The sequence below is a fragment of the Thermothelomyces heterothallicus genome, assembly GCF_042370625.1.
Source record: "Thermothelomyces heterothallicus CBS 202.75 unplaced genomic scaffold P884_scaffold_4, whole genome shotgun sequence".
Lineage (NCBI taxonomy): Eukaryota > Fungi > Ascomycota > Sordariomycetes > Sordariales > Chaetomiaceae > Thermothelomyces > Thermothelomyces heterothallicus.
Genome location: NW_027192565.1, coordinates 779,740 through 794,178, shown reverse-complemented (window position 1 = coordinate 794,178; position 14,439 = coordinate 779,740). Strand labels below are relative to the sequence as shown.

Sequence of the window (14,439 nt, the reverse complement as noted above, 5' to 3'; positions counted from 1 at the left end):
TGTCAATTCCTTTTTCCGGTCCATTTGCAAACCCCCCCCCCCCTTTCCTTTTCCCGGGCGGCGGCAGCCTCTTCTGCTCGGCTTCGATGCCGCCAATTCCAGTCTCAGGGCTACCTTTGCGGCCCTGTTTGTATGGCAGCGGCAGCGTCCCCGGGCAGTTCTGAAGAATCGAGCCGGCAAGAGTGGCCTTGAAAGCTAACTCGGCCTTCCTCGCGCAGGATTACCACAAGCTTGTCCCTCCTCTCGGCCCTAGCTCCTGGGCTCAGATCCCTCCGAGCCAATCCTCTCATCCCTACGCTCCCCCGCGCACCACGGCAGCCTCGACCTTCCGAGCTCGAGTTGAGACGCCCGTCCCGATCCCGGTCCCGGGCCTACCACTACACCAACCTCAGCCATCCCGCGCCGTCTCTGCACCCTTACCTCCCCCCAAGATCTCAACCACACCAATTCCTGTACCCGCAATCCCATCACCGGTGCCCTCGGATGGCTTCAGTGGACCGAACGGGGCGCGCTCGGCGCCGCACACAAGCCGGGCTACAGCAAAAGCGTCGAAGACTCGCCCGGAGGTCATAATCATTGACGATGACGACGACGACAATGAGATAGCCCCAAAGCCCCCGGCGCGCCCCCAAAATCCCAGTGCCGGGCAGCCACCCGCGCCGCAGCTGCCCGGCGGGATCCCACCATCAAAGGTTTCTGAATCGCCGTCTGCCTCGCCCGGGGCCGCACTCCGACCGCCCAGTGCCGCACCTAGCATGCCTCCGCCCCAGTCGCCACGAGCTAGTCCGTCCGCACTAGCAATCAGGTCACCCCAAGCCGCGATCCGAGAGCCAGCGCCTTCAGCATCTTCAGCCGAGCAACCTGCGCTCGCCACCGCACAACCCCCGCCGTTCAAGCCAGCCTTAACCTTCGCGTCTACAGAACAGCAGCGAAGCACACAGCATGACTGGAGGGCGGAGGCTCATGCATCGGTCTGGCGAGGACGAGGAACGGCCGACTCGGCTTCGACGTGGTTCTCCCTGCGACGACGTCCCTACGTAACAGCGGCGCAGAGGAAGTCAATCATCGCCGGCACCCGGGGTTTCATCGGCCTCGACCCTACCGAACTCGCCAACCCTATTGCCTTCCACGTCGATTTCTCGGCCGACGAGATCAGATACCTCCAGCACCTGACGCGCCGGACGCTACGGTTACCGAAGACGCCCAGAAAGGACCCGAAAAAGGACCTCTACAAGGTGCTTAGGAAGAATCCGACGTTTATCCCATCGGTCTTGGACGCCTTCGAGCGGGAGGCCCTTCCGGGGAGGGTAAGGGAGGATGTGGACAATCTGATCCGCGACCTCTTGGACCAGAAAACCACCTCCGCGCCGGCAATCCTTTCTGTTCGGAGGGATGGCCACGACCAGCGAGGCGGTCTGATTCGGTCAAGTAGGGTTCACTCTCTACTGCTGGCAAGAGAAATATCCGGACAGCGGGGCATGGGATCGATGAGGCGTCTCGAGAACTTCACCAACGAATTCCGGAAATGTCGTGAGGATGATCTGGAGAAGAGAGCCGAGTGGACGGGCTGCGCCGGTGACATATTCACCATTACTTGGGTCTCCAACGACGGCTTCATTTGCGGCACGACCGAGCACTCCGACGCCCATAATCAGCAATACAACAAGCCGGGCAACCTGGTGCTCGGTTCGTGTTCTGAGCTGACGCTCCGGGCCTATCCGGAGCATCGGATCGTCCGACCCATCGTCGAAAAAGGAGAGAACTCGACCGAGGCAATGCGACAGAGCCAGGACCCATGGCTCTACTCCTCGGTCGTATCCTCCGACTACGACGCGGCCCACGACAGGGCTTATACTTCCTCTTTTGATCGGACGGTGAAGATCTGGAAGGCAGACCCGTCGGGCGCCGCCATGACTCTCCTGGGCGAGTGGAGGCACGACGGAAACGTCAATCTCGTCGTCGCATCCAAGCACGAATCCGGCATGGTTGCTACCGCCGCCGATGTCGCCGCCGATGCGGTTCGTGTATACGACATTGATCCTACCGATATTTCGGGGAGCCGCTTCCGGTCGTACTCGTGCTCCCGCGTTACTGACGAGAGGGGCAAAGAAGTGTCTACCGAGAAGTGGGCGTACTACCCCGCGACGATGCAGTGGGGCCTGGCTCCCAAGGTCAGGCACCTGCTCCTCGTCGGGTACTCGCCTCGGAGCCGGACCGGGGACGATAACGACATCCCCGAGGACCGCCGGGATTCGGGCGAGCTGTGTCTGTGGGACGGCATCACCGGGGAGAGGTGGCGCGTCACGTCTGCGACGACCCAAAACGTCTTCGAGGTGCTCTGGCACCCGACCCAAGAGAGCTTCATCGCGGCTACGTCGCCGTTGGGTCTGGACCTGGAGCCTAGTGTGCGTACCCAGATCAGGGTCTTCCGGCCGGCCGACAGGGACCAGTTCGGCGTCAAGGCGTTTAGCCCGATCATGACGCTAGACTGTCCGGCTGTTGATGTGAACGAGCTTACGATCATGTCAGTCTGCCACGGCCCCAAAATCGCTCGACCAATTCTTTCTTTCTTACTTTTTTTTTTTTTTTTACTGACTTTCTCCCAGGCCGAATAGCTTCTCGTTTTGCTACGTGACGGCCGGTTGTACGGACGGCAATACTTACGTATGGGATACAGCGCTAAGCGATAAGCCGATCCACGTCCTTCGCCATGGTGAACCCATCGACGAATACCGCGGCGATCGGGAGCGTGAGGACGTCGGCGTCAAGTTCACCGCCTGGGGAACGACGCCGGACCGATTCTATACCGGGTCATCGGACGGGGTCGTCAAAGTCTGGAATATCCGCTCGTTGAAAAAGCCGCTAGTCCGCCACCTGCTAGAGGCCCCGGCACCGGTCACGGCCGGCATGTTCTCCCCGGACAAGTCCCGCCTGGTCGTCGGTGATGCAAGCGGTCGCGTTTTCATGCTCTCCATAGACGAAGAGAAGGAGCAGCCGACATCAATCATGAAGGTGCCCATCCAAGGGTCGACGGGCTTCAGGATCATACAGCGCCCGGTCGCCATCATCCCCCATCCCGATCCCCCCCCCCCTACTCACGACGCCGAGGGCCGCCCCATCGTATCAGAGCTCGGGTCGGCTATAGGCCGAGCCTACCTCGACAATCTGCAACTAGAACGTCACCCCAACCCTACCATCGGCGTTGTCCAAGGCCCGCGATATGCAGAGACCAACCTCTTTCGCCGTGACATGCATTTCAACGAGGACCCGCGCCAGCCGCTGCTTGCGCGGTGGGAGGCGATGCAGCAAGAGGCTTGGAAGCCGCCGAGGCCCTTCTTGGCTAGGAGGCGGGATCATCATGGAATCGCGCTCCGGCCGCCCAAGGAGGTCGCCGGTCTTGGAGAGTTGCACGCGAGGAACAAGAGCCTGGATATCTTTGTGGACGAGATGACTAGGCTTCGTCTCGAGGAAGAAGGGGTGGATTGGGAGCTGGGAGACGACTATCTTTTTAAGGAAGAGGAGTGGGTCCGTCTGTACGGAGAGGGAATGTCATGTTGTTGTTGTGTATTGTAGATTTTGCTGCGAGGCGAGCGAGCCGGCGTATCTAGAGATGTAGGAACCAAACATTCGTCATCATCACATCCAGCTCTCTCCTGGGTGCTGATCATGTTCTATGGCGGTTTTCTCCTTGGTGAAATCATGTCTCACGGAATCTCTTGCTGTCCAGGTATCTTTAGAATCGTGGTTGTCGTCTAAGCTAAGTTATCCGTATATACTGCTCAGTGGAACCAGTTGTGGAACCTCCGTTTTGGTGCTCGTGGAACGTTCTGGGGGCGACTCCGTAGTGCTCATCAGTGGAAGAAAACGTAAAACCCTCGCATACCCTAGACACACAACAGTGCGCCCAGGAGCAGATGGTGGCAGGGTTTGTTGGGCATCATGAGAGACTGCCCCAATCGCTCTTGATGATCATCTTTGGGAGCATGCCGCCACAATCCGGCCAAGGTAGAATAACGAGGGTACTCGTTCCTACACACGCACGCACACACACACACACACACACACACACAGAGAGAGAGAGAGAGAGAGAGAGAGAGAGAGAGAGAGAGAAATCCGATTCCACCTTCCAGGAGAGCGAGGAGGTATTATTTCTACAGGCAAGCAATTCCCACGACATAAGATCACAGCGTCATCCCGAAACCTGAAGCCCAGTAGGTTCTCTCACGTTCGGCACTCCCCGGTGCCAACCCCGAGGCGACACTCTAGGAGTTTCAATTCAACGCTTCCCTGAACTAGCTGGCCGATGCCACATGATGTCGTTCTGAAGCCACCCTCTCTCCCCCCACCGGTGACAGGTAGTGCCAAGGAAAGAAATGAAGAAACAAGAAAAAAAATTGTGTATACACATGCAGCAGCAATGATGAATCTAGAAGAAGGCAAGGCAAAAGGAAAGAACCATGAAAACCTCCTTATTGGAAAGTGAACTTTTCCTCCACCCCCCCGAGCTGGAGACGTGAGCGTCCCTAAACATCCCCAATCCCCTGAACGCCAGGAAGACAAAACCCGGTTCGCACCCCATTCCCGCGGTCCTGACCTGATCTCCCCATTTTCTTCTCTCTTGACAACAATCCCTTATCACTGAACCCTCCGCTCATTGCCGCAATCACAAATCTCTTGTTAAGAGAACACCCCTGTTTCCGACCCCAGTCATGACTGCGCCATCATTAAGGGCACCGCTCGCAACCATGGCCCGAGGCTAAGGTTGCGAGGCAGTTGTGCCAAAGGTGAAGTTGGGTGGTAAGTTGATGCCGTTGGGGCCCATGGTAATACCCGCGGGCAGACCCATGACGATGGGTTCGTCGTTGTTTCCACCCTTATTGTTGCGGTCATCACCATTACCACCACCGCCTCTCCTCTGATCGCGTCCGGCTAGACCACCGTGGTGCTTGTCTCCGCCCTTGTTGCGCCACCGGCCGCCCGAGGGACCGCCAGCAGCCATGTTACCACCTCCGCCAGGACCGGAACCGCCGCCGCCCATGTAGCCACCGTGGCCATGCCCACCGCCGAATCCGCCGGCAGATGACTCGTCCTCGGCGCGTCTGCTCGACTTTGGGCCGTGGTTGCCGCCCTTGTCGGTCTGCATGCGGCGGCTGATGGCCTTGGACGACACGCCGGCACCGATCTCGATGTCGGGCTCCTCGACGCACATACCGCTGACAATGGGGCGGCCGCCGGAGCCGCCGTAGGGTGCGGTTAACATCCACTTGCGGTCGGCCTCGGTCAGCTTGTGGATGGGGATAACGCTGATGCCGCTCTGGTAGTCGCTGCAATCCCGTGGGCCGAAACCGACACCCCATCGTGTCTATATTGTTGTAGGTATTGTCAGCCGAGGCGCAGCTTAGATAGGAGCAGAATGTTGGGGGAGGAGGAGCGAGGGAGAACGCATACCCTCAGGTTGTACTCTTGGCCGCGCATATCCTCCATGGCGTCCTTTGCCCGCTCGGCGTCCTTGCGATAGTACATCTTGACGAAGGCATGGCGCTTTTCCTTGTTGACGATGCAGGTCTGAACCGAGCCGAAGCGGTTGAATATTTCGCGGAGCTCGTGCTCGGAGCAACTAGGGGCCGGTCAGCTTGGCTGGTCTCGATCAGACAAGAGACGGATAGGGAGGTTGCGCTACGGCCATCTCGGTACTCACGTTACACCGCCCACAAAAAGGGTTCGGCTGTACACCTTGATGCAGCCGCTAGGGAGGCTGTTGTCGTACTCGACCCATTTCTCCTGCTGGGGGGGCTCCTGGCCTGGGCCGTCACCATGACGTGCGTGGGGTGACCGCTGACGATACTCGGACATGTGTCCGCGCCGATCCCGGTCATCGGCACGGTTACGGCCGGGCGAGCCGGGACGGCCGTAATCAAAACCGCGATCATTCGCACGCGACCTTGGAGAGCCCCGGGGATCCCAACGAGAAGGAGATCGTGACCTGGACCTACCCCTTGGCCGGTTTGGTGACCTCATACCGTCACGATAGCCGGTGCGATCACGCGCGCCCTCGGGCCGAGCGTCCCAAGGAGCAGGGCCGGGGACAGCACCGGGCATGGGGGGAGGTGCAGCGTAGCCGGTCTGCGTAGGCTGGGGCATCTGAGGCGGAGCCGGCGCAGCCAGGGCGCCCGTCTGGTTCATCATCTGGATTACGCCCGCAATCTTATCAATAGGGATACCCTGAGCAGCCAAGGCGGCGACAAGCTGGACCGTCGCGGCAGCCGGATTACTTGGACCACTTGGGGGCGGGGGGACCGCGACCGGCGCGGCCGGAACAACTGGAGCAGCCGGAGGGCCGGCCTGCGCCGGCGGGGCCGGCGGGAAGGCGTTGGCGGCGTTGGCGTTAGCGTTGGTGATATTGTTGTTGTTGTTGGCAGTGGTGGTGGTGGTGTTGCCGTAAGGCAGCCCTGGCACGTTTACAGGCTGAATAGGGCCGTTACTAGGCGGTGCACCAGATGCATTAAGTACGGGCGCGGTGGTCGGGGTAGACGCCGGCGCCGGGGTCAGCGCAGGCGCAGTGGCTGCCAGGTTGGGATTACTCTGCGCAGACGACGCATTCTGGCGTGCAATGCTCGCGAGCTTGTCCAGGATGCTGTTGGGAACGGCCTGGCTCGCTGGCGCTGCTTCTGGTTTGCTACCAGGACCAAGCGAGCCTAGGAGGCTGGGAGGAGGGCTGCCAGGCGGTGTTGTCGACTGGTCTGTCGACTGGTCTGTCGACAGGGGTAGAAAGGTTAGAGCAAATCGTACGCCATCTTTCGCCATGCGCCAGGCAAAGCGGTGAGGACAATGTCAGGGTGAACCTACTCGTTGGTCTCGGGGCATTCAGCTTCTCCTTGAACGAGTTGACCATGGAAGGAGGGAACGTCTGGCCCTTCTCCCAGATATCAACCAGCTTCTTTATTTTCTCCTACGAGCACCAATCCGTGTGAGCACGTATCCATGATCGACAGCAATAGTACGAGGTCTCAAAGCACAGGCGAGGCAAGCTGGAGATGCATTGCCCTGGCCCATGACCCCCCCCTTTTGTCGCGGTCGGAGTCGCGAGAGTACGGTCATTTTTGGGCTTGTCCCTCACATATTGCTGGCGTATGTATATTCCTAGGAATCAGGTGGCATTCAATGCGATGTTCTCTGCGTACCTTTTGGTCTTCTGGCGCCGTGGCAATGATGTCGTTCATCAAGATGGGTATCAGTTCTGTTACTCTATGCACGCCAGCAGCGAACGTTCCGTCTGGCGCCGAGAGACTCGGCGTTTGCCCTTGAGCTTTGGCCTGGTCCAACCACTTCCTCGTTACAGAGTCTACTACGTAGAGTACTCCTAGTTTGTGTGTGCCAGGTGTTTTCTTGAAGTGGGTGAAGAGCTTCTGGATCAGGACCGATTCGTACTGGCAAGAAGAGCAGCAACGTTAGCACTGTCAACTGGCGGTCCACTCGATTCGCGAGGAGCGGTGCTGCTCACCTGGACATTGGCGACACATAGCGCCGTGATGTTCGTGATGCGAGACCCCGATACCCCAGGAGGCTTCAGCGAGAGCATCGCCTGCAGGCCAGCCTCCAGCTCCGCTACAACTGTCGATGCCATGGTGAATGCTGGCGGGTGGTGATTGACCAAGGAATAATAGTTCTTGACGAAGCCCGCCTTTTCGCGATACGGGAGCCAAGTTGCCAGGCGGGAAGGTCTATGCCATGGATGGTCCTGGGCAAATTCACGAATGTACGGTGGCTATCGAACCCCTCTCTAGCCTTCGGTGCTGCGCTCTTTGCGAGGCTGCGATCAGCGGATTACGAGACCCTGACGAGCGCAAGTGTAGTGGCGCAGGAATCCAGCGTGAAATAAAGCTTTGCCCGGTTGCAGAAATGGAAAGAGGTGCAGAAAAAAGTTTTTCTCTGGCCCGGAACACGCCTCTCTTGCGAGAATCGCGAGCGAACCAAATAATCCTGCGAAGCTTGATGCACTCAACCTGCTGCACCGATCGCGGAAAAGCAACCTCTTTAAAAGGCCAGCAGGTACGCGCTGGGGCTACTGGTGGTTTGGGATTGATGAAAATATAGTCGTGGTGCGGCGCTCTGATGAAATCCGATGGAAGTCGCAACAACAGCAACACCGGGACAGTTCTTTTGGGAATGAAGGAGGGAGAAGGGCGGGGCGCGGGTAGAGTAGGGAGATAGGCAAAAGTGGAATATTGGTCTGCCGCGGCCGACCCTTTTACTGCGAGACCCACAACGCTGAAGCAAGTTTTGCTGTATGACTAAGCCGGCGTTGGGGTTGGCTCTTTCTGTCAGCTGGCCTTGCCGGGTGGCTTTCATTGCGCTTGAAACCTCCGGTCGTCCAGCAGCAACCGAAAAGCCGACAAAGTCGGGAGCTCAGCAAAGCAATTTGCACACAGTACGCGTACACAGCCCGGCACCATTGCTTGAGCTTCAGTCAGTTAGTTACAACCTACCAAAACTATTTGGTCAAACAAAGCGATACGATAGATCGAAGCGTCTTCAAGAGGTCCCGCAGTTCCACTTCTGATTGGGTCGGAGACGCCTTGCGGTTGTTGAAGCCGGCGTGACGTCAATTTTCGCACCCTGCAAAGCCAAAGGAGCATGGGCCGCTTCTCTTGTTGAGAGTTGAGGAAGCGCGGCCAGGAAGCTGCCGGTGGCCGAAAAAAGAGATTCCCTTGCCACCAATGCCCCGTGAACTACCAAGCGCTATGCATGCAATAGCTACATTTACACGAGGCACATCTGGAAATATCGTCGTCAAGCTCGGATAGCCGATGCCTACCCAACTGAGCTGCTTGGGACAGTGCCTAGGCAATTTGTAGCCGATGTGGGTGAATGCGGTCGCCGTCGGTGCTTTTGGGGAAGCCATGTTTCCGAACTCCCGGTTGGTTCGCGCCGTTGCAGCACCCCCATGTGTCCGGGGGTGGCCGCCGGCCAATTCCCGTCATCCGCTGCGATTTTTTTTTCAAGGCTCGATCTCCCGAAACTTTTTTCCTCCTTCCCTTCCTCACCCATTGCCAAGCTTCCCAACCCACACTTCACAACCCAACCATGGCTCCCACTATGCGTCTAGCGACCTCTACCATGAGGGCCTCTCTGAGGGCGCCCTCGCTTTTTTGCAAGAACACTGCTTTCACGGCCGCGAGATGCTACTCCTCCAAGAGCCAGGTACAGCTCGTCCCGTCTCGCCGCCTGCAACCTGACATCATCCATTGACCGTGTAACTTGGATGCAGACCTTGAAGGAGCGCTTCGCTGAGCTCCTGCCCGAGAAGATTGAGCAGATCAAGTCGCTCAGGAAGTACGGATACCATCCTCGCCAGGCTCATTTTGTCCATTGCGCATCTAGCTGACGCGCTGCCGCGAAATCTAGGGAGCACGGTTCGAAGGTCGTCGACAAGGTGACCCTCGACCAAGTATATGGCGGCGCTCGTGGCATCAAGTGCCTCGTGTGGGAAGGTTCCGTCCTCGACGCCGAGGAGGGCATTCGCTTCCGTGGCAAGACTATCCCGGAGTGCCAGGAACTTCTGCCCAAAGCCCCCGGCGGCAAGGAGCCTCTCCCTGAGGGTCTCTTCTGGCTTCTCCTGACTGGCGAGATCCCCACGGAGCAGCAGGTCCGCGAGCTTTCGGCTGACTGGGCTGCCCGCTCGGAGATCCCCAAGTTCGTTGAGGAGCTCATCGACCGCTGCCCTACCGACCTCCACCCCATGGCCCAGTTCTCGATGGCTGTCACCGCTCTCGAGCAGACCTCCTCTTTCGCCCGTGCCTACGCCAAGGGTGTGCACAAGAAGGATTACTGGGGCTACACCTTTGAGGACTCGATGGACCTCATTGCCAAGCTCCCCACCATTGCCGCCCGCATTTATCAGAACGTCTTCAAGGGCGGCAAGGTTGTCCCCGCCGAGAAGGACAAGGACTATGCCTACAACTTCGCCAACCAGCTCGGCTTTGGCAGCAACCCCGACTTCGTTGAGCTCATGCGTCTGTACCTCACGATCCACACTGATCACGAGGGTGGCAACGTCAGCGCCCATACCACCCACCTGGTCGGCAGCGCCCTCAGCTCGCCCTTCCTGTCTCTTGCCGCTGGTCTGAACGGTCTGGCCGGTCCTCTGCACGGTCTGGCCAACCAGGAGGTGCTCAATTGGCTCACTGAGATGAAGAAGACCATTGGCGACGACCTCAGCGATGAGGCCATTACCAAGTACCTCTGGGACACCCTGAACGCCGGCCGTGTCGTTCCTGGCTATGGCCACGCCGTCCTCCGCAAGACCGACCCCCGTTACACTGCTCAGCGCAAGTTCGCTCAGGGTAAGCAATAACACACCATTACGCTCCATAATAGCCGCTGAATCTGTTATTGACTCTCTCCGCAGAGAAGATGCCCGAGGACCCCATGTTCAAGCTCGTCAGCCAGGTGTACAAGATTGCGCCCAAGGTGCTCACCGAGCACGGCAAGACCAAGAACCCCTACCCCAACGTCGATGCCCACTCTGGTGTTCTCCTCCAGTACTATGGCCTGACTGAGGCCAACTACTACACTGTCCTCTTCGGTGTGTCCCGCGCAATTGGTGTGCTGCCCCAGCTCATCATCGACCGCGCTGTTGGTGCTCCGATCGAGCGGTAAGTCACAACAACCCCCTTCGGCGATGCAACGCTGAATAGTCCCGCTGACACAAACGTCCACAGGCCCAAGAGCTTCTCCACCGAGAAGTGGATTGAGATTTGCAATAAGCTGTAAATGGCTGTAATATAGGCGCATTACGCGCATGGGGTTAGGTTGCTGGTACACGGCGCGAAGGGTTCGTTTACGGTTATATCATGTATAGAATGGATGGGATATCTAGCGGTTTCTGCAGCCCGGGCATTGGAGATTGGCGGGGCCGGTGGCTATCCATTACGATTGTACGATACAGCTTCCGTACGATGGCCCTTAAGATAAAAGTTTCACGGCGCTCATTCCGACCCTACTATGTACACAATAGTTTGAGAGACGAAAAACTCGGGACGTTGCAGACTGCGTCAGCAAGGCTGAGTGGAGTGCTCCCCTGGTCCCCACATCCTGCGACCTCGGACATTGGGAGCAGCATCCAAGAGGCACTGCAGCTTGGCAGTACCCAAGTCTGCGCTGAAGCCACTGGATAGCCAGCTCAAAAACCGTCCGAGTGCTCAATGAAGGCGCAGGTGTCTACCTGCTAACTATTTGCAACTTATTTTTGAACTCAGAAGATGCCCGGCGGTGAGTGTTCCAAGTCGCGCCCAGACTACTCAAATAGGAAACCGCCATGGTTACCCCAAACCGTTGTTGTTAAAGTTGGTTTAAACCCCAATTGGATTGCGTTGAGGGTGCCGAGGAAGGTGTTGAGCGAGACGGTGCTCACCAGCCAATGAGGAGCGTCTGTTGAGGCTGAGTTCCTGCCCCTGCACGATGAGCCCGAACAGGCAAGCACCACCAGCCTTCGGGTCCCCAAAGGCTTTAACAGCAATTTTTTTTTTCGGGTTCTCCAGGGTGTCAGCTTCCAAAGTGCAGTTGAATTCCCCCGAATGTGCCCGATCTCTTCATAACTCTGTCGTATCCCCAACTTCCTCGTCGTTGCAACAACTGAGCATCAATTGCCCGCAATCCGCATTCGGAGAGCATCTCGATTGTAAGTGTGGACCCCTTATCCGCTGTCACATCACCCATTGCCCGCATTGCCGCGGGTAGACTGGACGTCCTGGGAGGGCTTTTCCCGAGCGGCTCCTCTTTGTGGCGAGCTTCCATCGGTAACACGTGCAAATCTAGGGTCCTGATTGAGCCGAACCATCAAACACCACCTGCAACCCCAAGTCGCTGTCTCTTTCTTTGCAGCGCAAGTTCCGAATAGTCGTCGACTCCCAGCCGTTGACCTGTTCAATCACCATCTCTTGGCCGACCAAGTCCGCGTCTCCCGCATCACCCCGCGCTCCCGCTCTTTTGCCTGCGAAGAAGCAACCTATTCCCTTGGTCAGGGCCCCTTAGTCGCAACATCCGCCTAGTCATGTCCGCCGCTGTCGCCCCCGCCCCGGCTTCCGCGCCGAAGAAGCTGGAGAAGAAGCCCATCAAGTTCTCCAACTTGCTGCTGGGCGCTGGGCTCAACTTGTTTGAGGTCACCACCCTCGGTCAGCCCTTGGAGGTCACCAAGACCACCATGGCGGCTCACCGCGGCGATGGCTTCGCGGCAGCTCTGGGCCGCATCTGGAACCGTGGTGGTATCCTCGGCTGTGCGTTACTTTGCCCCGAATTCCTCCTCTTCTAAACAGTCGCTGACTTTTTGTTCTCTCGTCTGCAGTCTACCAGGGACTGATCCCCTGGGCGTGGATCGAAGCGTCGACCAAGGGCGCCGTGCTGCTCTTCGTCGCCTCCGAGGCCGAGTACTATGCCCGTCTTGCGGGCGCCAGCGAGTTCGGTGGCGGCATCATTGGCGGCATGACTGGCGGTGTTGTTCAGGCCTACGCGACCATGGGCTTTTGCACCTGCATGAAGACGGTCGAGATCACCAAGCACAAGGTGGCGGCCTCCGGTCAGAAGGTGCCCGGCACCTGGGCTACCTTCATGGACATCTACCGCCGCGAGGGCATCCGCGGCATCAACAAGGGCGTCAACGCCGTCGCTATCCGCCAGATGACCAACTGGGGCTCCCGCTTCGGTCTGAGCCGGCTCGCCGAGCAGGGAATCCGCAAGATCACGGGCAAGGAGCACGGCGAAAAGCTGAACGCGTTCGAGAAGATCCTCGCCTCGGCTCTTGGCGGCGGTCTCTCGGCCTGGAACCAGCCGATTGAGGTTATTCGTGTTGAGATGCAGAGCAAGAAGGATGACCCCAACCGTCCCAAGAAGATGACGGTCGGCAACACGTTCAAGTACATTTACGAGACCAACGGCATCAAGGGTCTGTACCGTGGTGTCACGCCCCGCATTGGTTTGAGCGTCTGGCAGACGGTGTGCATGGTTGCCCTGGGTGACATGTACGTCGTGCTACTCCTTCACTCTGTCGTCGTAACCCGCTTTACTGACCCGGACACAGGGCGAAGACGTATGTCGAGAAGCTTACGGGAGAGAAGGTTACGGCAAAGCATTAACCGGCGTTTCTGGCGCAACATGGTCTGGAAGGACATGAGTTCAACCTCCGGTTGGGATATACGGGCTGCAGTTTTTCATTCGCTGGCGGGCTTTTTCCAGGGGGCAGGTTGGCAGGCTCTATCTATGCTAGACTTTCGTAATACAGCAACGACGAGGTGGTTCCTAGGAACCCCAAATATAGACTGTTTTCATATCTCACCGATCCTTTAATATTCCAGGTTTCGGTTCGTGTTGTCACTGTATGCATCCGATTCGACATGCCAAATAAACGAGGATGTGCCTCATCTACATTGTCACTGGCCAACCCCGGAGTCATGAGATGGAAGGATTAATACCCAACAGGGTTAGGGGGTGGTGTTGCATCGCTCACGGGCAGATCTTTGGGAGGTGTTGCTGGAATTCCTCCGCATCCTTCAGTCTCTTTCAGCATGCGTGCCCCTGTGTGTTATCGTATACTCCTGTTGAGACTAGATGTATCGTGCACAGACTCATGGTACAGGGTGCCTTCCCTAAGTGAAGGATATAGGAAGGGAACAAAAGCGGAAAGAGCTGCTGGAAGGTGAATAAATAAAAAGGGAAACAGGCACTTGTCCAGTCATGACTTCGGCGTTGGCTGGCTTCAGGTTGCGAAGTAGGGGTACGGGGCGAAAAGAAACAGATGGATATGTGGGAAGATAGGAGGCAGAGAGGTTGGATTCCGTTCATGGCTAGACCTCCAGCGCGTTCGAGTCGTCCGGTTGTCGACTGGGGGATGATGCCCGGTCGTTGTTCTCGGCATAAGCCTTAGACGTGAAGTGGAGGCCGTGGAGTGGTTGCCGTTCGTTCGTTCGTTCGTCCGGGATATGGGAGGGAGATACGCGAGACAAAGATCGTGGTTGTGATGGAAGTCACAGGGAGGGTTGTGTTCCTCGGAGCCCTGAGGGAGGGGCGAAGGGGATATGGTTATTCTCTCGTTCTAGACATCAAGAGGGGAAGAGGCGGAGTGACGGTGCGAGACGCTCGAGGAGGAGGTGCTTGGTCACAGGGCAGCGTTCATCCCGAGCATAACACATGTAGCCAGGGTCTATAGATTGTGCTCTTCCGAGCATCCAGGGTCGTAATCCTCCTGTATATGGGCGCGTACATGTCGGAGAGGTTGGGGCATCAACGGGAAAGGGAGTACGGCTTTGGAGGTTTGTCATTGCTAGCCACAACTATGAGTCTCCAAGGTGCAACAACACGATAAAGGCGCAGACGGGGAGATCATCACAGCACCTGGGGGTTTCTGCACTGTTTCGACGTGGATGTGCAAGGTGGACGTCGACAAGT

At 57.8% G+C, this 14,439-nt stretch overlaps 6 protein-coding genes across 6 annotated transcripts; 5 read left to right on the top strand and 1 right to left on the bottom strand.

Annotated features, from left to right (window-relative positions):
- Window positions 1-755: 755 nt before the first annotated feature.
- Window positions 756-3,573, top strand: P884DRAFT_193262 (WD40-repeat-containing domain protein; the record flags this gene model as incomplete). Its single annotated transcript, XM_069437741.1, has 2 exons — window positions 756-2,524; window positions 2,607-3,573. The coding sequence occupies 2 exons, from the start codon at window positions 756-758 to the stop codon at window positions 3,571-3,573; spliced, it is 2,736 nt and encodes a 911-aa protein (XP_069300094.1).
- Window positions 3,574-4,756: 1,183 nt separating this feature from the next.
- Window positions 4,757-7,624, bottom strand: P884DRAFT_267574 (uncharacterized protein; the record flags this gene model as incomplete). Its single annotated transcript, XM_069442121.1, has 6 exons — window positions 4,757-5,362; window positions 5,449-5,617; window positions 5,699-6,752; window positions 6,847-6,949; window positions 7,182-7,427; window positions 7,502-7,624. 6 exons carry the CDS (start codon window positions 7,622-7,624, stop codon window positions 4,757-4,759), a joined length of 2,301 nt encoding a protein of 766 aa, XP_069300093.1.
- A 1,283-nt stretch (window positions 7,625-8,907) lies between these two features.
- P884DRAFT_290167 (citrate synthase-like protein) lies at window positions 8,908-11,129 on the top strand. The gene is made up of 5 exons (XM_069444043.1): window positions 8,908-9,201; window positions 9,269-9,333; window positions 9,406-10,343; window positions 10,409-10,655; window positions 10,722-11,129. Exons 1-5 carry the CDS (start codon window positions 9,085-9,087, stop codon window positions 10,771-10,773), a joined length of 1,419 nt encoding a protein of 472 aa, XP_069300092.1. The 5' UTR covers window positions 8,908-9,084; the 3' UTR covers window positions 10,774-11,129.
- A 262-nt stretch (window positions 11,130-11,391) lies between these two features.
- Window positions 11,392-11,847, top strand: P884DRAFT_256204 (uncharacterized protein). The gene is made up of 2 exons (XM_069441048.1): window positions 11,392-11,680; window positions 11,818-11,847. Exons 1-2 carry the CDS (start codon window positions 11,461-11,463, stop codon window positions 11,823-11,825), a joined length of 228 nt encoding a protein of 75 aa, XP_069300091.1. The 5' UTR covers window positions 11,392-11,460; the 3' UTR covers window positions 11,826-11,847.
- A 205-nt stretch (window positions 11,848-12,052) lies between these two features.
- P884DRAFT_193580 (mitochondrial carrier domain-containing protein) lies at window positions 12,053-13,130 on the top strand (the record flags this gene model as incomplete). The annotated part of the gene is made up of 3 exons (XM_069437770.1): window positions 12,053-12,275; window positions 12,344-13,016; window positions 13,076-13,130. The coding sequence occupies 3 exons, from the start codon at window positions 12,053-12,055 to the stop codon at window positions 13,128-13,130; spliced, it is 951 nt and encodes a 316-aa protein (XP_069300090.1).
- A 138-nt stretch (window positions 13,131-13,268) lies between these two features.
- Window positions 13,269-13,723, top strand: P884DRAFT_95641 (uncharacterized protein). The gene has a single exon (XM_069446195.1). It carries the CDS (start codon window positions 13,406-13,408, stop codon window positions 13,646-13,648), a length of 243 nt encoding a protein of 80 aa, XP_069300089.1. The 5' UTR covers window positions 13,269-13,405; the 3' UTR covers window positions 13,649-13,723.
- Window positions 13,724-14,439: the final 716 nt, after the last annotated feature.